This window comes from Mustela erminea, chromosome 9 (genome assembly GCF_009829155.1).
Source record: "Mustela erminea isolate mMusErm1 chromosome 9, mMusErm1.Pri, whole genome shotgun sequence".
NCBI lineage: Eukaryota > Metazoa > Chordata > Mammalia > Carnivora > Mustelidae > Mustela > Mustela erminea.
In genome coordinates, this window is record NC_045622.1 from 75492995 (window position 1) to 75517941 (window position 24947).

Consider the following 24947-nt stretch of genomic DNA (forward strand, 5'->3'; position numbering starts at 1 on the left):
TTCTCAGTAAATAAGTAGGTCAGCACTCTGAATGTAAGATGATGAGTGGAACATTGTAAAACTAGACAGACATAATTCTACTCAGGGAGCAAAGAAAGTGAAGACCCAAGTGTTTTCCATACGCCTCATTTTTAAGGCTGCCTGTTATCTCGCACTCTAGTTAACCTGGCTGTCTTATAACACAACCCACTATGTAAGCCAAGTTGACTTTCTCTCCTCATGAATATGGCAGATTTTTTCATTTTTTAAATTCTCTTGCCATGCACTGGTTTTCTAGAATTACCTTCAAAATGGTTTTTAAAGACCTATTTTGGATCCCCAACTGCCCATGAAATTCCGGTATTCTCTAGTTCTTATTTATCTTTTTTTACCAAACTAATAAATATGTTTTCTACCATGCAATATGTAACTAGGTCATTCTCCTGTGTCCTGAACCCTTATTACTTAAAAGTGCTTCCTCTAGGTATAGCTGGGGAAGAAGAGTAAGTGTGTCTTATACTTTGTATATATCCCTCATATACCCTAAGCACAGTTCTGAGCTCATGGTTAGTCACTAATAACTTTAGAGTTTTCCCAGAATCCCATATGTGTCTGTGGATTTGGGGCGCTAGTGTACATTGACTCTTAAATACATTTTTTAGAATATTCTTTCTCTGTCACACACACACACACACACACACACATCAATATAATATACAGATATGTGTTTTGAGCATTTGTTCCTCGAGAAGTTTTGCTGAAAATTTTCAATAAATTGAAAATGCCGTGACATCGTTAGTTTGTTTGAGATTTTATAAAACTTTGTTTCTTTAATCAGATTGGTATCAAATAAATCATGATGCTGCCTGTTATTTTGCCTCCTTTTTCGACAGAACTCCGAAGATGGAAGGACTTATTTTGTCAAGATCCATGCCCCTTGGGAGGTACTGGTTACTTACGCTGAAGTGTTGGGAATCAAAATGCCTATTAAAGAGAGCGATATTCCTCCAGCTGAGAATATCCCCTTTAGTTATATGCTCGGGCCTCTGAAGCTCCCAAAGAATGTGAGGCACCCTCGTCCTGAATATTTCACTGCTCAATTCACCAGACATCGGCAGGAACTCTTCCTCATTGAAGACGAGTCAAGCTTCTTTCCATCCTCAATGAGAAACAGAATTGTAGGTAGAGAAGACCTTTGGTCACATCCCTTGAAGTGAGGCATGTGTGCCTGCATGTGCTTGTGTACTTGTGCGTGTATACATGTGTGATGCTTCGTCTGCACTGTGTGTCTGCATACAATTTGATAAGTACATGGTGGTATTGAGCAGGTTCAAAAGTCCATCAGGACCATGTAAACCTGTTCCCCTACTGACTTATCAAGCTTGTTTAAACACCAAAGTTTGACAGTGCAGACATAGTTAAGATAGAGGGGAAAACTCTTAACTGAGAGCCAGGGCTTAGGTTTTATTCATTCTTTGTAAAATGGTTTTATAAACTTAGAGTTGGGTTTTATAAACACAGTGCACAGCAGGATGAATATTGGCCATTCCAAATGAAAATGGAATTTAAAAATTTCTTTATACAGAGATAGCATTTGAGAAGCCTCAAAACTTTCTCCTCTCATTTAAAACCATTTTCAGTCTAGAATAATAATATTTCCTCTCTATTTGTAGTCCTAGCATCTTTACGTTTCCCGTGAAAAGCCTCTCCCCAAAAGACTCATGCTTCCACTACCACTGTTTCCTCGTGTTAAGATAGGAATAAAGTCTACCTCATAGGGTACTCTGAGAATTACATGACTTAAGGTATGAAAGACCAATATCTGGATATACTAGGTGCTTAGTAAGTGTTAGGTATTATTATTATTGACCTGACTTTACAGGGGAAAAAAGTTCTGGTTCTTTAGTGCCCCTTCTCCTTGTTGCCTATGAATGTGATCACCAAGTTTCATGCAATCACAGGACCCTCTTCCTGGAGATCACTTAATCTCTTTCTGGATTTGAGACCATATTCCCTTTAGGTTCAGTACTCTTCAGTATTTATTTAAGAAGGATTTTGAAATAATCATTTTTCTAGTTTCTCAGTCTTTTTTTTTTTTAAATCACAGACAGGAATATTAAACAAAATACAATGTGTAGGATTTACATATAAAAATAAGAATCTACAAACCCAAAAGTGTTCTCCTTTTTCTTAACAGAAATAAAATACCACCACCACGCCCACAACTACAAACCTGAGAGGCAACTTTTAAGGGAATGAAGAGCATATGACATGGAATCAGACGACCTGGTTTCAAGTCATAACTCTGCTGCTTTCTCAATGAGATAACCTCTCTTAAGACAGAGATAATGATGGTCAATACTGGCATTATCGTCAAAGTCAAATGAAAGACTCCATGTGCAGCACTTTGCAAACTGTAGAGTACTTTGGATAGACTTGTTATGTTAAAAAAGTAGCTAAGGAAAGGCCAGTGAACCAGGAGGAGCAAATTAGGACCCTCATGAGGTATAGACAGATCAGTATCAATTTCTCTTTACTTGTTCTGTGTAAAGAGTATGGATGCCTTAGATTAATTCAACATTAAAACAGAAATTTTTCCTCCTTCACAGTGGAGCAGAACTATTTTTGCTCTGTTGAAGAAGCTATTGGGGAGATTAACGTTCCTTCCTATCCTCATCCAGGACTCTCGAGTTTATGTATGTACACACTGAAAGTATTCCAAGAGCATCTTACACTGGTATTGAATTTCATACTTCTCAAAGCGTCTTCACAACCATCATGACATCTGAGCCTCATGATGTATATTTTGTAATATCTAGTATTTACATATATTCCCCATTCTGACAGCTATTAACTTTATTCCCAACTTTTCTGATTTACAAACAGTTCTGTAGTTTTCAACCTGGTACTTACATATTTCAGCATTTATGTAAATTTTTCTGCAAAACTGATACCAGATACGAAATTTCTGGATCTAAGGGCACACACATAAAAAAATAATTATATTGCACTATCACTCTTTACAAAAAGATGTACTAGTTTAGAGTCCTAGTGACAATGTATGAGAGTACCCCGTGTTCCACATCTTTCTTAACATTAGAATTTACTGATCTTTCTTTTTCTCTCTTTTTTAATTGTGGCATATTATGAATAGAGGTAGGCCCCCAAATTGTAAGTGAATAGCTTACATAGCTGTGTAACTACCACCCACATCAAGGAGACCAACTTGTTAGCCCTCCAGAAGCCCTCCTAACTTCCCAGTCACTATTCCCATCATCCTCAGCAGAAGCGCCCTTACATTTTATAAAAATGGAATCATGCAGTATATATATTGAGTCTTCAGGCTTCTTCGGTTCAATGCTCGTTTGGGTGATTTAACTCTTGTGTGAGTTTTTGTGCATTCATTTTCATTACTTTGTACTGAAGTTTATTTGTGTATGTGTCATTATGGTTTTAATTTACTTTTCTCTAATGTGTGTTTGAATGTGTTGTGGCTTATTTACATAGGCACTTTTGTGAAGTCTTTTGTCTGTTTCTCAGTTAGGTCTTTTCTGGTTGATTGGTAGAAATCGTTTCTGTATTCCTATGAGTCCTTTGCTTATCATATGCATTACTGATCTTTTCCTACCCGTGCTTCCTTTTTCTTTCTTTTAATGGATTCTTTTGCTAATCAGATGTTTTTAATTTTAATGTAGTCCAATTTCTCAGCCTTTTCTTTATGAATCGTGCTCTTAATCTTTTAACTACCACCATTATTTGGAAATAATCCAAAGTATATAAAATAAATAATATCTATAATATAACATTATTTTTTAGAGGTGTGTTATTTTACTTTCCACATGGAGAGCTAGTATCCACCTGGAGTCCATTTTTGTGCGCGGTGCCATTTCCCACTGCATGTGTGATCATTCAGTCTGTCACAATTGTTGAAAGAAAACATTCAACTTTTCATACCGTTTTTCAGTTCCACCTTCGTCATACTCCAGTTTCTGTATACTCATAGGTCTAGTTCTGGGTCCAGTTCTGCAGCTTTGATCTTTTTGTCTCTTTTTGTATCGATACTGACAATGTTGAACTTTACTTCAGTTCTGAGTCCTAGAAAACAGGGACCGTTAAAGAAATTCCCAACTCTTCTCATTCTGGGAAACTGTTTCCTGTAAAGGACTACCGTCCACCGTATGAGTATTCCTGGATAACCACCGCCCCCATCTCCCATTTGACTTGACAGCACTACTTGACACATAGTTTATCATAAATTCACCTGGCAGTTGAAGTGTCGATCTATGTTAGTTGTTTTTAAAGCAAGAAAAAATTAAGCTTCTCCTATCTCTATGCCAAGCAAGTAGTTACAGGTTGGAGTCAGGTGCGCAAGCTACCTTACCGGTAGAGCCAGAGCAGTAGGGATGCTATCTTGTTTCATGTTTACATTTAAAAGGGATGGCTCCTAGAAAACTTAAGGAAAAACACTTCCTGGGTTGTAAACTGTAAAGAGCCTTATTTAGCTTTGCTGCAGATTTACATAAATCTCAGAAGGACAGAGAAAGAATTTATACTTACAAGTTCCCTAAAGGAAATGCTCTGAGAACAACATTTCAGCACCAGAGTAATTTCAGTTCTTTTAGATTTATAATTAGCCTTGTAATTTCTCCCTTTTGTAATTAGTTTGTAGCAATAAGAATCAAACAGGCCCTCTATATTCTCACTCTTGGTCTAATAAACGGCCAGCTGAACTTTTTATCCCCACTGATCCATCAAAACAAAGTATGTGTTCGCTGAATTGACCTAACATTAATTAAACTTTGCTCCCACAGGAACCTAAACTGTGTTGTACCCTTAACCCAGGCCAACACTGGCATGTAGAATAGCCTTTTCTTACCATAAAGAAGGACATTCCCTGAACTTGGCTTGCCTCTCCCAAGTGAATGAGTGAAGGAGTGAGTGGATGAATGAATGAATGAATGAATAAAAAGAAAAGTCCCTTTCTGCCTGACTTTTCACATGTTCACAGGTCTCCCTATTATAATAGTTTCCCTCTCCCTCTTGTTATAATCCTTTCACATAATATCTTTTCTAAGTCCAGATTTGTTTCTATTTGACAATATCGTGCTGTATTTTTTTTTTTTTTTTTAACCATGGCTTCATAGTAAGTCTCAATATCTGGTGGAGTAAAATTTTCTACTTTGTTAATACCTAGGACAGAGTTCTAATTTTGGTAACTCTTTCCTAAAGAAATAATCCAAAGTATATAAAATAAATAATATCTATAATATAACAAATAGATAATAAGTATCTATTTATTTATAAAAACTAAAACTGCTTTCATAAATTGTGATATGTTTGCCAACATAAAATAGTAAGCTGCACTTAAAGGTGTTACCATATTAGCTAATGGTGATTCAAAAACAACCAGCACTCTAGCACACCAACCAACAAACCTTTAACATAGGAGATGTAAGAAAAGGGAGGTAAGGGAAATAGATCGAGAACGGTGCTGAAAAGACCAAATTCAGCAGAAAAGCAGAAATTCTGAAATGTTGCTGGAAAACAAAATGCAGGTAGAATTGAGATGGCAGGAATATGGAAGCAGAGGACACCAAAGCCCAAATTATATGGAGGAAAAAACTGAATGCCAAGAGACAGGTGATTGCAAAGTAGTTGTAGATACATGGTAATCTTGTGTTAATAAATTCAGGTGTCAGGAAGGGACTCTGCAGAAATCCTCAGAGTAATTGAAGTAATCAGCCTAGCTAAGTATCAGTTCTATCCCATGTTCCCCAGATGAAACGTTAGCGGTGATATTACACTCCCAACTTGAAGGCCTGATTGTAGGAATTTTGGCACAAAACTTCCTGAGGAGCTTGGGACAGGAGAAGCAAAATAAATCATGATCCACAAGTGTTCATACCCAGGAGTTAACCTACCTACAGACTCCACACAAGCTCGCCCTCCCCACCTTCCCTCAAACAACAGAGGGAAGGTTCCTTCTGTAATCAGAGCCTGTATCTACATTCAGACAGAGTTGGCCATTGCTAAATTGGGGTGGGAAAAAAAAATGTGGATAGCATCAAGTTCTGAAATGTGTGTGTAACGCTTACCTCATAGGTTTATTACATTCTCTCACGATGTCCTTTTGGCATAGAAGATGGGAAGAAAAAGTTTGGGATTGAAAGACTGCTAACTTCTAATACTTACTCATCTGCCTATCCACTCCATGATGTAAGTATAAGGTTGGTTTTGAAATACTGAGCCCATTTTCCCTCTGACATTAAAAGGTCACCTTGTTGGGAGAGAGACTATTCCCTTTGCTTCCTCTTTTATGGCAGGTTACTTAATTCTTCCTCATGTTGGTCGAGAGATATGTAGTGGGGTAATGAACACTATACAATGGATTCTCTGTCAGTCTTTCTTCACAAAAAGGCTCATTTCCTTTTAGAAGATTTTGAGGATTGTGGGTTTGTTTTAGGACATTAATTCTCTTCTTACTATTACCAGGTCATTAAGCCAAGCTAATATCCTCAGGCACCAGCAACATTAATCTGTACATCCAGCCTCCCAGTAGAGTCATTTATGATTGCTAGAAAATCAAGGGTACTTAGCTGTGGTGAGAGGTAGTTGTAACTTACTGCTAGTTTTAATTTTTTTTTCTTCTTTTTTCTATCCTGAGTGCAAGGTTAGGTACTGGATTTCCTGTGCATTAAAGAATCATTTTTCAAGGTACCCAAATAGGCTGCCTTTTTATTTATTTCATTTCTCAAGATTCAGTAAGATTAGCTACAGAAGAAGAAAAGAAAAAAAGTTGGAATCTAAGTGATAAAAAAAATCTTATACCTTATTGTATTGTGATTTTCTCATGAGCTTAATTTTCAATTGGATATTTATTTATGTTGCCTTCAGCAGTTCACTTATCTGGGCACACAGTTAAAAAATATGTAGACAATATGTGTATGTACCATGTGTGTACTATGTATGTACTGTGTATGTACGATGATGTGTAGACAGTACTCTATGTCTCAAAGGGATATTATTAATAAGGCAACTCAGTATGTAACAAAGGGGAAAATGCATGACAGAGTACTGTGGCTCTTAGGTGCTAACGTTTGCGATGCATGTTTTAAATTTTCTGGGAAATTGTGTCAGTGATTACCAGTGAGGACCAGACAAGTCTGGAAGAAATTTCTGTCACAGTAGTGTGACTTTGGATCATTCACTGAACCTTGTTTGAGTATAATTTTCCCATCTATAGAATAAAAGTGTTAGTGTATTTCTAAAGTCCCAGACAGTCATACTGTTAGCATAAATCCCCGAGCTGTGAATATTCTGGTAGGATTTGAGTAGAAAAGAAAGGGCATTCCACAAGAAAGAAGATCTGGAGTCAAGCCAGAGTCTCAAATTTTAACTGGGATTTTTAACTAACTGGGTGGAGGAATCTTTTTTTTTAATTTATTTTTTTTTTAATTCTTTTCAGTGTAACAGTATTGTTTTTGCACCACACCCAGTGCTCCATGCAATCCGTGCCCTCTCTAGTACCCACCACCTGGTTCCCCCAACCTCCCACCTCCCTGCCCCTTCAAAACCCTCAGATTGTTTTTCAGAGTCCATAGTCTCTCATGGCTCACCTTCCCTTCCAAATCTTAATGATTATCACTATTGTTATAGTTTATTATAGATTTTAGGAGATAATTGTACATCAATGGAATATAAAAACTCAAATCAAAAGCAAAAGAAAAATTTGCCTCATTCACTAGTCTTGTAGAAGCTGTGTTTATTTACTTCACCCCTGTCTTCTGCTATGTCATTCAAGTACTTTCTTTTTGAACATCTGTAGGGTCAATATTGGAAGCCTTCAGCACCTCCCAATCCTGTCAACGAGAGGTACATACTTTTCCAGAATTGGGCTCGGTTTTCCTATTTTTACAAGGAGCAACCTTTAGATTTGGTTAGGTAAGTTCCCTACGTACTATCAAACTGATTAAAACTTGATGATGTGGTTTTCATTCACGTGGCATCACATTTCCTTTCTTTCACCACTGTCTTCATTCACGGTGCGTCACATCTTCCCAGGTTTGTATCCTCACTGTTGGTCAGTCAGTCGTGACTAGAATGCTGTTGCCAGAGTACTTCTCACCGCCCTGCAGTGGTTGCTGGGTAGTTCAGAGGTTGAGATCCAAGTTCTTCCTCTTAGAGGCTACATAAACTTGGCCAAATTATTTAACCTCTGTGAGGCTCATCTGTAAAGTGGGAGTAACAATGGTGCTTTCCTTAGGGGGCTGTTTAGTAATGAAATAAAACATGAATTTTTTTTTTCTTTTAGCATAGGGGCTGGCACTTAGTGCTTTGTACAAATTTGTTTTGTTTTGTTTTGTTTTACTCTGAGTCCAGAAAGCTTTTGTATAGAGGTGTGTGTGCATGTGCACATACGTGCAAATCTCAGAGATGCCTGAAGGCTCTTGTTCCCTGACCTCAGTTCTTTAGACCATTTCATTGGCTAAGCAAGAAGACCTGCATTGCAGGTTCCTGCTTTGAACCCTAACAATACCCCATGCATACAGGGTGTCAGGAGACTCATGCTATGATTTCAGTAAAGGAACAATCCAGTGAGAGCCCTGGTTGCTGCACACCTGGAGTTCCGCTCAGTGATTTATGCTGGCAGTGCTATGCTAGTGCACCATCACGGTATCCCTTTTAGGAGAATGGTGTTGGTGCACACATCCAAGTCAGCTGAAGGGTTTTCACACCAGTTTCCTTTAAGATAAGTAAGGGGAAACTTTTAAGAATAAAATGAGAGGTGCCTGGGGGCTCAGTGGGTTAAAGCCTCTGCCTTCAGCTCAGATCATGATCCCAGGGTCCTGGGATCAAGCCCCAAATCAGGCTCTCTGCTCCACGAGGAGCCTGCTTCCTCCTCTCTCTCTCTGCCTGCCTCTCTGCCTGCTTGTGATCTCTGTCTGTCAAATAAATAAATAAATAATCTTAAAAAAAAAAAAAGAAGAAATGAAAGGCAGATAGCATAGGTAAGCTGGTACTTTCTGTAAACCATTACATGAACTCTTCGTTGGATGGATGTTTTAATTGTTTTGAATAATGGCTATTTAATTTTCTAAATGACAAAAGAAGCACATTTATGAACCTTCAAATCGTAAAGAGATGTCTTAAGTGAAATTCTACCTCAGTTGAACTGGTTGAACTTTGTAGAGGGAACTGCCCTTGATGTGGTATTATCTATTCAATTCTGGTTTTGGTACATGCATAATAAAATGCATATGCAATCGTATTTTTTTTCCTTAGGTGCAAAAACAATGAATACTGTTACAGTGAAAAGAAATTTTAAAAAAATTTAAAAAAAAATGAGAAGTAGACAAAACATGGCAATTGCAAATGAAATAAAGATATTTAGAGCTTCCAAAAGAAAAGAAAAGAAAAGAAAAAACAATGGCATCTTTATTTATTTTTTTGCTGCCATTTTCTTTTTGCTCTAAATAATATATTATTGGTACTCCTCCTGTGGATACATCTAGATCTATCTCATGCTTTTTAACAGAACACAAAATACCATATTATAAATGTTTCATAATTCACTTATCTGTTCTTCTGTCAGAAAACAGGCTGTCCCAGAATTTTTACTGTTACAAACCTGCTGCCAAGGACATTTACAGACATTGGGCCCTTGGAGAATGTTTTCAGAGCATATTTTTAAAGAAACGTGGTCATCATTTAATTTTTTTTATTTTTTTATAGACATACAATGTTTTATTAGCCCCAAGGGTACAGGTCTGTGAATCGCCGGGTTTACACACTTTACAACACTCACCATATTACATACCCTCCCCAGTGTCCATAACTCAACCACCCTCTCCCAACCCTCCTCCCCCTGGCCACCCTCAGTTTGTTTTGTGAGATTAAGAGTTTCTTATGGTTTGTCTCCCTCCTGATCCCATCTTGTTTCATTTATTCTTTTCCTACCCTCCAAGCCCCCGACATTGCATCTGCACTTCCTCATATCAGGGAGATCATATGATAGTTGTCTTTCTCTGATTGACTTATTTTGCTCAGCATAATACCCTCTAGTTCCATCCACGTCATCGCAAATGGCAAGATTTCATTCTTTTGATGGCTGCAGAGTATTCCATTGTGTATATCTTCTTTATCCATTCATCTGTTGATGGACATCTAGGTTCTTTCCATAGTTTGGCTATTGTGGACTTTGCTGCTATAAACATTCTGGTGCATGTGCCCTTTCAGATCACTGCGTTTGTATCTTTAGGGTAAATACCCAGTAGTGCAATTGCTGGCTCATAGGGTAGTTCTATTTTCAACTTTTTGAGGAAACACCATGCTGTTTTCCAGAGTGGTTGCACCAGCTTGCATTCCCACCAACAGTGTAGGAGGGTTCCTCTTTCTCTGCAATCCTCAGAAGAAACATGATCATCAAAATGAAGGTTTACATAGTTTCTAGTGTTCAAAAATATGTAGAAAATATGTATTCACTTAACATTTTTAAACTATCAACAGGTGTTTCTGCTATGAATATTCTCCAAAGGTTTGTACTTATCATCCTATGAACACATTACCTCTTGGGGTAGTGGGGGCTAGATCTGTAATACTTTGTTAGCCCTTGCAAATTTCCTTTTACAAAAAAATGAAAAGTCAAAAAAAAAAAAAAAGAAAAGTCAGATATTTAACCAGGTGACAGTATCTAGCATAAATTTAATAACTTTAAAAAATTTTTCATCTTATAATATTATAGCAAGCTATACTGCTTTTCCATTTTAATAGTGAAATGGTATTTTTAAATAAATGTAAAATTTTCACAAAATTTAATTAAGGAACTGATAACTTAGGTGAAAAGTCTTTAACTAGTTAACTGAAAAGGCAAAAAAGAAAACACTACATTATCACAGAGGTAACAACTGCAGAATATAGCTATTATTCCTAGAATTTCTTTTTAGTGTTTATGTAAGATAATATTCTTTTTCTAGGAACAGACAATGAAGTATTTAGGGGTAAAGGACCATGACATAATCAACCAACTTATTTTCAAAGGGCTCATCAAAAGATATCTACATCTATATCCATATCTCTATATATCTATAACTATATTACCCAAAGATAGATATTAATATATAGATACAGATACACAGATAGATAAACATATATACCTCTTCATATATACATATATGTATATATGCAGAGAGAGTTATATGAAGAGAAAGTACAAATGGAACAGTACTTTTGCAATAAAAGAATTAAAGAGTATATGGAAGTTATCTAAATTATTCTTATAACTTTTTCCATATATTTGAAATTATTAACAAATGGAAACTTTAATAAAAGGAGAGTCCAGAAGTAGATCCACACATATATGGTCAACTGATTATCAACAAAGGTGCTGTTATTTACTGGGGAAAGGATAGTCCTTCAAACAAATGATGTTATAACAAATGGAAATCCATATACAAAACATGGATCTAGACCCTTTCCTACATAAAAATGTAAACTAATTTGAAATGGATCAGGGAACTTTGTGTAATGGCTAAAACTATAGAACTTCTATAGAAGAATGTTTAGGAGAAAAGTTTTTAAGGCCTGGGATTTGGTATGGACTTTTCAGAAAAGACACAAAAAGTATAATTTAAAAATACATAAATTTGACTTCATAAAAATAAAAAAAAAAGTGCTCTTTAAAAGACACCATTATAAAAATAAAAAGGCAAACCACAGGCTGGAGAAAATACTTGAAAGACACATATTGACAAAGGACACCTAGAATATTTAAGGAACTCTTACAATTCAATAAGGCAAAATCATTAAAAATGGACAAAAGATTATAAAAGATACTTCACCAAAGAAAGATATTTATGGATGGCCACTTAGTAATCAAGAAATACACAACATCTGTATCCACTAGAGGAAAAAAAATTAAAATATCTGTCACTGAAACACTAATATACCACCCATTCTAATAGCTAAAATCTGAAGGATTGACAGTAGTAAGTGCTAATAAGGATATATAGCAACTTGAAATCTCTAAGTACTGCTGGAATGCAAATGGTGGAGCAACTCTACAAAAAAATTTGACAGTTTCTTATCAAGTTAAATATGTACTTTTTGTATGACCCAACAATTCCCCTACTAAGTCTTTATCTAGGAAAACTGAAGCACATGTCCACAAAAGCATAATTATTTGAGTGTTTATAGCAGCTTAACTCACAAGAAAAAACTGGAAACAACCCAAAGGTCCATCAATTGATAAATGGCTAAACAAATTATCATGTATTCACACAATGGATTTTTTTTCCTCTGGGATACATTACTGATGCATGCAACATCAAAGTATGACTCTTCAACGTATTTTGCTAAGAAAAAGAGGCAGGCCAGGAAAGGTTGCATAGTCTTGTTTCCATTTACAAAACATTATTCTGGAAGAGGAAAAACTATAGGGACCTAAATTAAAGTAGGAGTTGCCCAGATCTGGGTATTGAGGAAGGGGTTAAGTGCAAGGGTCTCAAGGGAACTTCTTGAGGTGATGGTAATGCTCCATATGTTGATTGTGCTGGTGGTTATGTTGCAGGGTTCTTGTCTCATGGAGTTGAAGTATAAATCTTGTGGAAAATAAGGTGAACTGAAAGATCATTAAGGGAAGTTGAAAACAGAAAGGAAGACTCTCTAGAGAGGGGTCCCAAATGAGTGGCCACTGAGGGCTTTCATGGTTGGTCTTTTATAGAAAACTGACCAGGGAACTTGGCAAATATCTTGTCTATAACATTTAAGACAAACAAGGTAGACTTGTAAATATTGTAGAATATCTCATCTACACTTAGAACAAAGTGGACTTGTTATTTTTTCTTCTCTCTAGTTAATATCTTGTGCATAACATTTTTCCACATCTGGAATTTTTTTTTTTTTTTTTTAGATTTTATTTGTTTGAGAGCAAGAAAGAGCATGAAGGGGGAGGAGGCAGAGGGCAAGGGAGAAGCAGACTCCCTGCTGAATAGGGAGCCTGAGGTGAGGCTCCATCCCAGGATCCCAACATCATGATCTGAGCCAAAGAAAGACACTTAACTGACTGAGCCACCCAGGTGCTCCAACCTATCTAGGATTTCTGTGAGCCTGGTCACGTAGTCCCCTACCTAGCCTCGCCTGTCTCTTACTCCGTTACATGAGTGTGTGCATTTGAACTTATCAAGTTATACACTTAGGTATATTTTATTATATATGAAATACCCAATCAATTTGAATTTAAAAAAAAAAAAACCACTCCTCTTAGAGGATTAACTTTCTGGGATAGAGGGTGAGATGGGGTTTGGTGGAGAAACTCAGAGAGGGGAGGGGGAATTCCTTCTTGGAGAAATGAGCACCATTGGCTTGGAGGAGCTGCCATCCTTACACAGTGACCTGGAGACAGTGTTGAAAGCTATTCCCCAAAGATATTCCTAGTACAGGAGAGACATATCTGGGGACTCCCCAGGATGCCTGGAAGGAAATGACACAGGAGATGGGGGCAAGGCTGCAGTTGTGCAGGTGGGAAGTGGCAATTGGACAGCAGATTCCTAGGTTAACACTTAATGTGATCTCATTTATGTACCAGTCATTAAGCTATTGTTCCTCGGCTGCGGCCCACCTTTCTACAATCTGCTTTGTGAGATTGAGGCTGGAGCTCTGAGGGCCACCAGTCTGCTTTGCTGGTTAGCTCACTGCTGGGCTCTGCCAGCAAGAAGTACTGAGGAGACAGAAAGATGGGGGGAGGAAAAGAGGATGCGTTTCTATTGTTTTTTGTCTTTGTTTTTGTTTTTTGTTTTTTTAATGTGTTCCCTCTTTGCTTCCTATGAGCATTTCTCCAAGATGGCTCCTTTCCTGGCTGTGGCAGTGCCTTTCTATTGCTGGGGCGGAATGCTGTTTATAGTTCTGCCAACACTTGCAGATCCAATCTCCTATCTGTTCTGAGATAGCCTGTCAGCCTGCCAGTACCTCCTCCTCAGAGATCTGGGTCCCAGCCCCACACGCCCCCTCCTGTGACGTTAGAGAGAGCGCACCAGCTACGAACACCATCTTCTGGGATGACTTTTAGCTCTGGGGAGCACCAGGTTGTTGATGATAATTTTGAGCATAGTCATAGTGTGATAGTCATAGTTATAGTGTGTCATAGTGTGATGCTGTTTCACAACTCTATATATGATTTTCCCTTGCTTCCAATAAGCCCCTCATTTTATATTAATTCTGATTGTCCAGTGAAGAATTTGTTTGATTGCTCCACTGTTTTTACCCTGCTAATAATAAACAATCTGTGGGAAGTTCTGCTACTCATCCCAATTTCTCCCTCGACTTAGCAGACAGAACGATTCTCACCTGAACCAGTATTCACCAGTATTCAATGAGGGTCCAACTGCAGTAGCTGTCTCTCAACATTCCTTTACCAAAGTTCCACGGGGAGCCCTTGAAACTAGATCCTGTGTCTTTTTAAACATTTCTCTTTTTTCCTCCCCAAAACTCTACCCTTCTGGCTTCTAGAATAATAAGATTTATTTCAGGTACTTTTTAGCATTAGTTAAAGTCCAAGGAAGGAGCGGCACTCCTTCCCAGATCCCTTTTACTGTACCTTGCCCTCTTCTCTAATTCCTTATCTCTTATAGTTTGCCAGCCTCATTATTTCCTGATTTATCTTTATCAAAAGAAGCAGATATATGTATTCTCTCAGATTTCTCCTTGCTAAACAAAAGTGGCATTCGATATAGACCCCTCAACACTTTGCTCTTTTCACTTAGCAATATGTCCTGAAGATCAATGTGTATGAATTGATGGAGACATGGTCATTCGTTTTTCTGCTTTATGGTACACCATTAGTGTTCTTAGACATTTAGGTAGTTTCCAGTACTTCACAATTACAAACAAAAGTGCTTCAGTGACTAACAATGGGTATGTGTATTTCTGTATTGTTGGGAGTATCTTCAGGGTAAAACCATATATGTGAGATTGTTGGGTTGTTGGGTAAGTGCATATGTAGTTGTATTAAAAATTGCCAAATTCCCTCTCAGTGGGATTGTACTTTTGGGAATTCCCATCAACAATGTATGAAAGTGCAGAGTACACTGTCAAGTTTTCCAATTCTCGCTAGCTGACAGATGAGAAATGGTATTTTAGTGTATTTTTAATTTGTATTTCCCTTAATAAGACTGAAATTGAACATCCTTTCATATGTTAGGGGATATTTTGTAGCCTTTTTAATAAACTGTGTATTTGTATCTTTTGTCCATTTTTCTATAGAATTTTTGCCTTCTTTCTAAGTTTTTTTAAGTGTTTCATTTATTGGGGTTTTGTAACCCTTTATAACACATATTCCTAATATTTTTTCCAAGTTTGTCATTTGCATTTTGACTTTGCATATGAGTTTTTTAAAATTTGTTTGTTTGGTTGTTTGGCTTTTGCTATGTAGAATATTTTCTTATTTTATATGAAATCAACTTTATCAAAATTTTCATTGCTTTTGGATTTTTAGTGACAATGCCTTTTTTTTTTTTAAGATTTTACTTATTAGAGTGAGAGACAGAGAGAGAGAGAACAAGTGGAGTGAGGGTCAGAGGGAGAAGCAAGCTTCCTGCTGAGCAGGGAGCCTGATGTGGGACTCCATCCCATGACTCTGGGATCATGACCTGAGCGGAAGGCAGATGAGTAGTGACTGAGCCCCCAGGCACCCAGACAATGCCTTTTTTGTACACACAAGTTATAGAGGAATTCTCCTACATTTTCTTTAACTTGCATAGTTTCAATTTTTATGTTTAGATTCCTGATCCATTCAGAATTTATTCTTTCATATCATGTGAGGAGTAGATCTAATTTTATCTACTGTCCTGATACCATTTATTAAGAAGTTTATTGATGTCCCAGTGATTTGAGGTACTACCTTTATCTTATACTAGATTTCTACATGCAATTGAGTTTGTTTCAGGATGTTCTGTTTTGTTGTTGTAGTTGTTTGTAGTTGTTTGTTTTGTTTTATTTTGTTTTCCTTTGATCAGGCTGGCTACTTGTGTGTCAGTACCAGGCTGTTTTTATTACAGCACCATTGCCACAGTATGTTTTACTATATAGTACTACATAGTATGCTTTAAAGTCTGGTTGGGCTAATACTTTATCATAGCTTTTACGCTCAGTGTTTCCTTGTACATTCTGCATATTTATTCTTCCATATAAACTCAAGTATCAACTTGGTTAGCTCTTTACTAAAAATCATATTGTTGGTATTTATATGGGGATCACATTAAATTTATAAATAAGTTCATTTATTAGGTAGACCTGATAGTTTGATAATAATTCAGTCATTCTAATCAAGGAAAAGGCATGTCAAGGAACAGGTATGTCTTTTTTTCAAGTCTACATTGGGATTTTCAATCCTTTGTATAGGTTAGGCACCTCTCTTAGGCTTAATCCTAAGTATTTTATATTTTTTGTTGCTGTTACATTTTATGTATTCTATATCTTCTAACTTGTTATTATTTATATATTGAATGCTGTTGATTTTTGTATCTTAATTTTATATTCTGATACCTTGAAGAAATCTTCATTGAATTAGTTTTATCACTGATTCTTTAAGGTTATCCAAGTATATTACCATGTCTTATTTATATTTATTTATTTACTGCTTTAAAAAATATTTATTTATTTATTTGAGAGAGAGAGAGCACATGCATGAGTAGAAGGAGTGGAGGGAGAGAGAAACTCAAGCAGACTCCACACTGAGCATAAAGCCTGATGTGGAGCATGATCTCAAAACCCTGAGTTGAAACCAAGAGTCAGATACTTAACCGACTATGCCAGCCAGGCATCCCACCCTGTCATTTTAAAATAGGATAGTTTGCTTTTTTCTTTACCAATTCTTAGGTCTCCAGTTATTTTCTTTTGTTCAATTGCATTGGCTAGTAATTTCAGAACAGTATTAAATAGTAGTGGAGATAGTGGGTGTCCTTGCCTTGTGGAAAAGTCTCCAGTGTGTCTTCATGAGTAGAAAATTCTTTTGTCCTGGAACATTACTTTATCATTTTGCTAGGAAGCTTCGAGAGTTTTGTTTGCTTGCTTGTTTGTTTTAAAATCTGATCGTTTTAACACATTATGTTTTGGAGGTGATTGTTCTAAGTCTGTTTTCCTTGGTTCCTACTGGATCCTTTCAATGCATACCTTCTTTTTTTTCTTTTTTTCCCTTCTGGAAGGTGTTCTTGGATTATAATTTTTAAAATATCAGCGCTTTCCCAGTATTTTGATTTTCTTTTGACTCCAGTTATATGTATATTGAGTCTTCTTTTGCCTTTCCTTTTATCAAACAATTTCCCTGAGACTCTTTTACTTCTCCATGTCATTTCCATTCTTCTGATAGGTCTCCTGTTTTTCTGATTGTCCTTTATTAGATTTTTCACTTAACTCCCCCTTTATTTACCCTTTTGAATACCTTGTAATTTCATCCTCAATTCTGATACAGCCTTTTGCAATTTTTTCCCTCTCCTTGTGGAGTTCTTTCACCTCTTGTTTTATTTATTCCAATTCCCACACTTCTTCTTTTTATATTTCTGGTATTTTTTTATGTTCTCAATTATTTATTTGAGAAAATTCAATTCAATTTGTAGTGCTTCAGTCCACTATTTCTTATGTTCTTTTTTGGGAAAATATTCATTAGCTGAAACTATTTGTTTAACACTGTTGGTTTTTCTAATATAGTTTTGTATGGACATGGTCTGCTTTTTTCTATTTGTAATTAACTCACAGAGTTTCTAGCATTAGAGTGCACTTTTCTGCTAGTCCTTTACTATTCCACGCAATTTCTTCTATGGATGATAGTGTGTGGCTGTTGTCTAGGATCCACAGGATCCTAACTGTCCCTTCTTGTTTTCTTCTTTCTCTATACTGCCACTCCTTTAAGGAGTACCGCCCTTTATATATGAGTCTTCCCCCAGAATGTTGCTTCTCTGAGGTCGCCACTCTTGCTTATTTTCAGATCCCTTTCTTTTGGCCAACACTATGAATTACCATGTCCCAACATGTGTTCAGTATTATGACATTTAATTATATCTTTTTTTCCCCCTGGGGGTTATTTTATCTAAATTTGTCTAATGTCTTTCCTTACTTTACTTTTTTTTTTTTTTTTTTTTACTGGAACTTCTTAAGCATCTTCTTCCTTGCTTTCTGGTACCTCAGGTTTGTGGCAGCAGGTGGCAGAGCTCTGTTAGAATTGGGCTTTTTTCTTTACTTACAGGTAATTTGAAGATCATGGTGTTCTTTGTCATGATGCTGAAGGCCTGTATTGGCTGTAGTTTTATTTCTTCTCCTTGTTGATCTTATGGTTTTTAGGAAAAGTTTTAGAGACTTGGTAGCTCTTGATAGCAAGATGGTAAAAAAAAAAAAATCTTTAAAAAGAGAGAGGAATTATCCACAGATGCATGATTACAATGCACACTGTTCCTTTAATGAGTATTTATTTATTTATTTTAAAGATTTTATTTATTTATTTGACACAGAGAGAGAGAGAGAGTACAAGCAGGAGTAGCAGCAGGGAGAGGGAGAAGCAGGCTATGCTGGGCAGAGAGCATGATGTGGGGCTCGATCCTAGGACCCTGGAATTATGACCTGAGCCAAAGGCAGACGATTAACTGACTGAGCCACCCAGGTGTCCAGTGAACATCACTAGATACCAGGGCTACAAAGATAATCAGAACATAGTTTCCTAATATGAATATATTCACAGGAAGACACCCAAATATATAATAATTATAACAGAGCAATACTCATGAAAGAACAGAGCACAGGTGAGAAAGCACCTACATTTATGACAACCTCAGGGAAAGTCTTCACAGCACTTATTCTTGAGCTGTGTCTTGAAAGATAAATAGTAAGTTCCAAAGTAAACAAGTTAGGTAAGAATGTTTCAGGCAGAGAAAAATAGTACAGAGCACGGGGCTGAAGAAGAGCTTTGCACATTTAGTTCTTCATGTAGGAGCAGAAGCAGGTGAGACTTGAATGTTTATCAGTAACATCATGCAGAACATTGCTAAAAGAAGGGATAAAAACCATTTGAAGGAGGAGAAGGACATGGTTCAGTTTTTGCTTTAGAACTATCACCTCACTGGAAATAAGGAAGATGAGAGATGGATGCAAGACTGAAGTCAGGGAAGTAAGATAGCTATTAAAATTTTTCAGTAATAGGTATTCAAGGTCATATGCAAGATACTGGTAAGGGAAAAGAGAGGATACTATGAATTAGAAAAATATTTTTATAACAAAATTTATTGCATTTAGTGGATGATTGAACATGAAAAATTTAAAAAAAAAAAAAGGATGACGGAATGACTTGGTAGAAAGGGATTTAGAATTTAAGAGAATGATTTTTGAGATTTCATATAGCTCGCGTGACCTCTACACCAACCTTAAGTTCCATGTTCAAACATTTGTAGTTTTCCTGTCTTTGGGGTACTGGTCATCTTGTCACATTACATTTTATTTTTAAAGAAAAAATAGAAATAGAAATACTGAGGTTGCCATCATTGGTTTATCAGTCTTCAGTGTTATATGCCCTCCAATCCTATTTTTTCTTTCCAGTTTAAGAGCTCTCTATATTTTTTCTTTTGATGTCACCTATTTTGAGTGACTTAATACTTGGTATATGCCTATATAGCTAATAGCTTAGAATAAATCTATTTATAGTGAGTATAATGGTGCTATTCAAATGCTATTAAATGTAATAACTAAGAGTCTCAGATGTCCATAAATTAACTATAAAAATGAATCACTTTTAACCAAATGTTTCCACATGTTTGCTCACTCCTCAAGCCCATACTCAGCTCAATTATGTCATCATCCTTTTGATTATTTGCTATGGCTTAGACTAAGTCTTGGAAATACAAAATTGGACCAATGCCTTCTCACCAGATCTCACAAACAATATTAATGAATTTCTATCTCCCACCTGTCAGTGGACTGTTGAGATGCTCTGGGGCCACAGATGGGCTCAAAGTCTACTAAGTGAAATGGGAATATTAAGAAGTACCATACACCATAGGTGTGAATATAAGGCTCATTTTTCTAAAAATAAATACTCAAAAGAAAAATTCTTTATATTTGAATCTTTATAGAATATCTCATATTATTAGAGTTCTCTCATTTTCTTTGTTGAATAGGGAGATAATTTAACATCTTAAATGTTTCAATACTGTGTACATTTTTATCATAATACAAATTTGAGATATGTCTTTTGCATTTTACATTTGTAAGAGATGTATTAGTTGTTAATCTGTGATTTTTAAGCTTCCCAGTCCAAAGTTTAGTAAAATAACTTCTATGATTCCATATAACAAATGCTCATCTGAGAATTTCTCTTTTAAATAATTTTTTAATACTAATTAAAGGTCTGGAGTTCTTGAGGACTTTCTTCTTTTAATTGTCAAGGAATAAGATTCTTGAAAATTGAAAGGGAGAAAAAGATAGTTCTTTAAAAAATAAGGTTTGTTGAAATATCCGGTTTCTTTATAAATTCCCAAAGAATTTTTAGGTTAACTCTGTAGCAGTAGTATTGATATCTTCACTTCAAAAAATGATTGGTTTTGTAATTTTTAAAACAGCACATAGAGGGACACCTGGGTGACTCAGTGGGTTAAGCCTTTGCCTTCAGCTTGGGTCATGATCTTGGGGTCCTTGGATCAAGCCCTGCATCAGGCTCTCTGCTCAGCAGGGGGCCTGCTTCCCTTCCTCTCTCTCTCTCTCTCTGCCTGCCTCTCTGCCTACTTGTGATCTCTGTCTGTCAAGTAAATAAATAAAATTTTTTTTAAAAAAAAAGCACATAAAAATAGATATGATGAAGAGTGAATTCTACAAAATCAAATATTTTTATCCTTTATTAAAAGATTTTGATGTTATGGGGTGCCTGGGTTGTTCATTGGCTAAGCATCTTCAGCTCAGGTCATGATCTCAGGGTCCTGGAATCCAGATCCGTGTTGGGCTGTGTGCTCAACGGGAAGTCTGCTTCTCCTTCTCCCTCTGTCCCTACCCCCACTCATGCTCTCTCTCTCTTTCTCTCTCTCAAGTAAATAAACAAAATCTTAAAAAAAGAGAGATTTTGATGTTATGCAGTATTGAAGTAATTGCTATATTTTTCAGCAGAAAAGAAAAAAACAAGTTCACTTGTCCCAAATGTAAGTGAACAAGGGATTTGCGAGTGGCCAATTAACAAGGGACTACGCTGGAATTGTGATTTAATTTCAAGTTTACAGTGATTTGAGGACAGAGCAAGAGAAATGAAAGATGGTATAAGCAGTGAAATGCCTATTTAATTAGAAAAGATTAGGAATTTTGAGTTCTGAAGAATATGAGGTTCAATAAAATTAATATTGAATACAAGAAAATATATAAATATTTGGAAATTAAGTTTATACCCTTATGTTCATAATTATCTTCTTTTTGAACATGTATGGATATTACAATATTAAGTAATGTAATAGATTGTGATACAGCTTGCTATTAGAACCCAGAAGGGATCACATCTATCTGCCTTGGAAACTGTGGAAAGGTTTCACAGATTTGATAAGCTGAACTCTATATGGATAGGTAGAATTAATCTGGTTTTTAAAAATGTGGTTTTTGAGACAGAGAGAACTATATTCTTAGATTCCTTAAGGGATACCTTAAGGGGGGCTTGGTCTAAAAACAAAAACAGAAACAAGAAAAAAAGCATTTAGGACACGTAGTACTCTAACTTTTTAACTTTTTGTAAAGCGAGGGTGGAACTGAGAATTTTATGGAACTCCTTTTTTTTTTTTTTAAGATTTTAATTTATTTATTTGACACAGAGAGAGAGAGAGCACAAGTAGGCAGAGAGGCAGGCAGAGGGACGGAAGGGAAGCAGGCTCCCTGCTGAGCAGAGATTTGATGTGGGGCTCGATCCCAAGACCCTGAAATCAGGACCTGAGCTGAAGGCAGAGGCTTAACCCATTGAGCCACCCAGGAGCCCCTTATGGAACTCTTATTAAGTAGTCATTTTTAATTCCTTGTTTTGCTACCTATCTCACAATCCTATAAACATCCATCAGAGATTAAAAATTGCAGGAAGAAGGAAGTTTATACATAGAACCACTCTAGTCTGATGTAGTCAGAGAACCTTCTTTAAATTAGAAAGAGAAATAAAATGAAACTCCGTTCACATTGTAAAAGTGATTTTGATCTTGTTAATTGCTAGAAGTTACATTGCAGAATGTTTTACATTGCAGAATTATTTCAATACATTTTAACTCTCCTTAAAACTTAGAAGCTTTTCAAATTACCTTACTGTTTCAAAATTAAAACTTAACTTATACTCAGTTGGTGTCTGACTTAAGTGTGTTCTCCCCTTCAGTCCTTACACCGATTCTGTGGGTAAGCACCCTCCTGCATTTTGTGCTGTGGAAACCAAAGTGAGGAGAGTTTAGTAACTTTACCAAGATTGCAGGGCTAGAGAGCAAGGGAGAGAGGAATATAGATCTTGTCTGAGTACAAAAACCAAAGCTCTCTGGAGGGTATCATGCTTCTAACCTTTGATCTTATTTCTACCCTCTTTCTTAGGAATTATTTTGGAGAAAAAATTGCCATGTATTTTGTCTTTCTTGGATTTTACACCGAGATGCTGTCCTTTGCAGCTATAGTTGGCTTAGCGTGTTTCATTTACGGCTTATTATCCATGCATAGTAACTCAAACAGGTGAGTGCAGCTGAACTGCCCACACAGAGAGAACACTTTGCTGTTACGCTAACTCAGGCTGTTGCTATGATTTTCCTGGCATGTGTTTCGGAATGTTTCCTGATGGCAGACAGATCATTGATATTTAAAAAAAAATATATCCCAGTGTAACAGCTGCCCCTCACCTGGTGCTTTAGGGACAATCTGTTCTAATGATCAGCTCTAAAGGTTCTGTTTCTCAAAACATGACTTGACCTACTACAGAAATTGCTACTTTGTTGCCCCCCTGCCATATGTGAGAAGCTGTATAAAGAGTGGTAAAACCACCTGAAAACACATCACTTTGCAAATAACTTGGCTACTCCCTCTGCAGCTCTGAGATCTGTGACCCTACAATTGGAGGTCAGATTATCATGTGCCCACTCTGTGATCAAGTGTGCGATTATTGGAGACTAAATACCACGTGTTTGGCTTCCAAGGTATGTACATGCTACAGAAAAATGAAAAGACTTGGAATTTCTCTCTTTTTGTGTGGCATTTGATACTAAGTAGACTTTGTGATGTTATTGCCGTTTTACAGATCTCCCATTTGTTTGATAACGAGTCGACAGTGTTCTTTGCAATATTCATGGGAATTTGGGGTGAGTAAATAGTTACATAAAAAACAACTTTCTCCATGTTATGTATTCTATGGCCCATTTGTATAACATATACAGATGGCATACTTTATACCAAAGATGATTTTGGACCTTTGTGTCTTTGCCAGCTAGCATCAGTACACTGATGGAGTCTGCATCAGTGGTCTGTAGTCCTTTATCCTTGCTCCAAAAAGGTCTTTATTAATTATCTCTTATTTTCTCTGAGATAATAATTTTTGAAGCTTTGTATATATTCAGCTTACACTGTCTCCCAGGGCTGTGGTAAAAACCCAGTTCAATAACTACTTAATACAAGAGAGAATACACATGAATATTTGTTGGCTGAAAGCCACTGAATCATGGGCACAAAGTTGAACAAGAATCAACAACTGTTGAGGGCTAATAAATCCATGTTTGAGTTGAAAGTCCCTGAGTAGGGACACCTGGGTGGCTAAGTTGGTTGGACGACTGCCTGCGGCTCAGGTCATGATCCCAGAGTCCTGGGATCGAGTCCCGCATTGGGCTCCCAGCTCCATGAGGAGTCTGCTTCTCTCTCTGACCTTCTGCTCGCTCATTTTCTCTCTCACTGTCTCTCTCTCAAATACATAAATAAAATCTAAAAAAAAAAAAAAGAAAAAAAAGAAAGTCCCTGAGTATAATTCTGATTCCAGCTTCCAGTTCCATTTGTTAAAAATCTTCATTAAAGTGGATTTCCCCTTAATTTTGGAAATGTCCCAGTATCTTATCTTTTTCATTTTACATGAAAAGAAGAGGTGTCATGAAGTTGTTCCTGCCATCAATGAGGAAAATATTTTATGTAAGAGTAAGTCAGCAGGAAGAAGCCTAAAGACTTCTAAAACATCTCCCAAATCTCAGGGGATTCTGGGGAGAAATAGACTTCTTTTCTTTCCAACTTAAAAAAAAAAAAAAAAAAAAAAAAAAAGTCTTCAACAATATGTGCATTTAAAAACTGGGCAAGAGAACCAGGGTACCTTAATCCAGGCAAAAAGACACCAAGACATGGGGATGTGGTGTGAAGCAGAGGGATTTAGCAGAGCTAAATGCAGAGCTGCTATGCTCTGAAGAGAGCAGCCTAGATTCGAAAACCAGAGAACAGAGAAATCTTACCAACAGTCCTCTAGTTACCCAGCTCCATGTGTCTTCATCTGTGTGGCCGCCAAGTCCTTCCTTTGTCGTGACTCGGAATCAGCAGTGCAGGAGAGGTGCACCAATGGCAACAAATACGATAGTTTGCAGTTAAGTTTCCAATGAGAGAGATGGTGCCCCCACAGCCACCTCTTTTTCATCAGAGATAGAGAATCAGGCGCATGGGGGACCCACAGACACTGGAAATTTGGTGAAAGGCGTCACCATCCGTTCTTTGGGAAAAGTTTACTCTTGTAGTGAATTGGTTTACCTTTGGTTTTTGAGGATTATGGTCAAATTCTAGGAAAACAGAACTTTGAGGATATTTGTTTTAGTACAACCGCTAATAAATAATTGAGCCAAACCAAAGGATGAGTTGGCGGAATAGGTGTGACGATAAAACATCCTAGGTTATATACCACATCTTCTTGATCCATTCAATACTATGCAGCCATCAAAAGAAATGAAATCTTGCCATTTGCGACAACATGAATGGAACTAGAGCGT

General features: G+C 36.7%; 1 protein-coding gene across 8 annotated transcripts in view; it reads left to right on the forward strand.

Moving 5' to 3' along the window:
* Positions 1-24947, forward strand: part of ANO5 (anoctamin 5) — a 96041-nt gene that overhangs the window by 39210 nt on the left and 31884 nt on the right. For all 8 annotated transcript variants that reach the window (XM_032359032.1, XM_032359033.1, XM_032359034.1 and 5 more), the window contains 6 exons: positions 873-1157; positions 6082-6195; positions 7805-7920; positions 22543-22677; positions 23030-23135; positions 23237-23297. In XM_032359032.1, coding sequence (XP_032214923.1) covers positions 873-1157; positions 6082-6195; positions 7805-7920; positions 22543-22677; positions 23030-23135; positions 23237-23297 — 817 coding nt within the window. The remainder of the gene's footprint in view (positions 1-872; positions 1158-6081; positions 6196-7804; positions 7921-22542; positions 22678-23029; positions 23136-23236; positions 23298-24947) is intronic.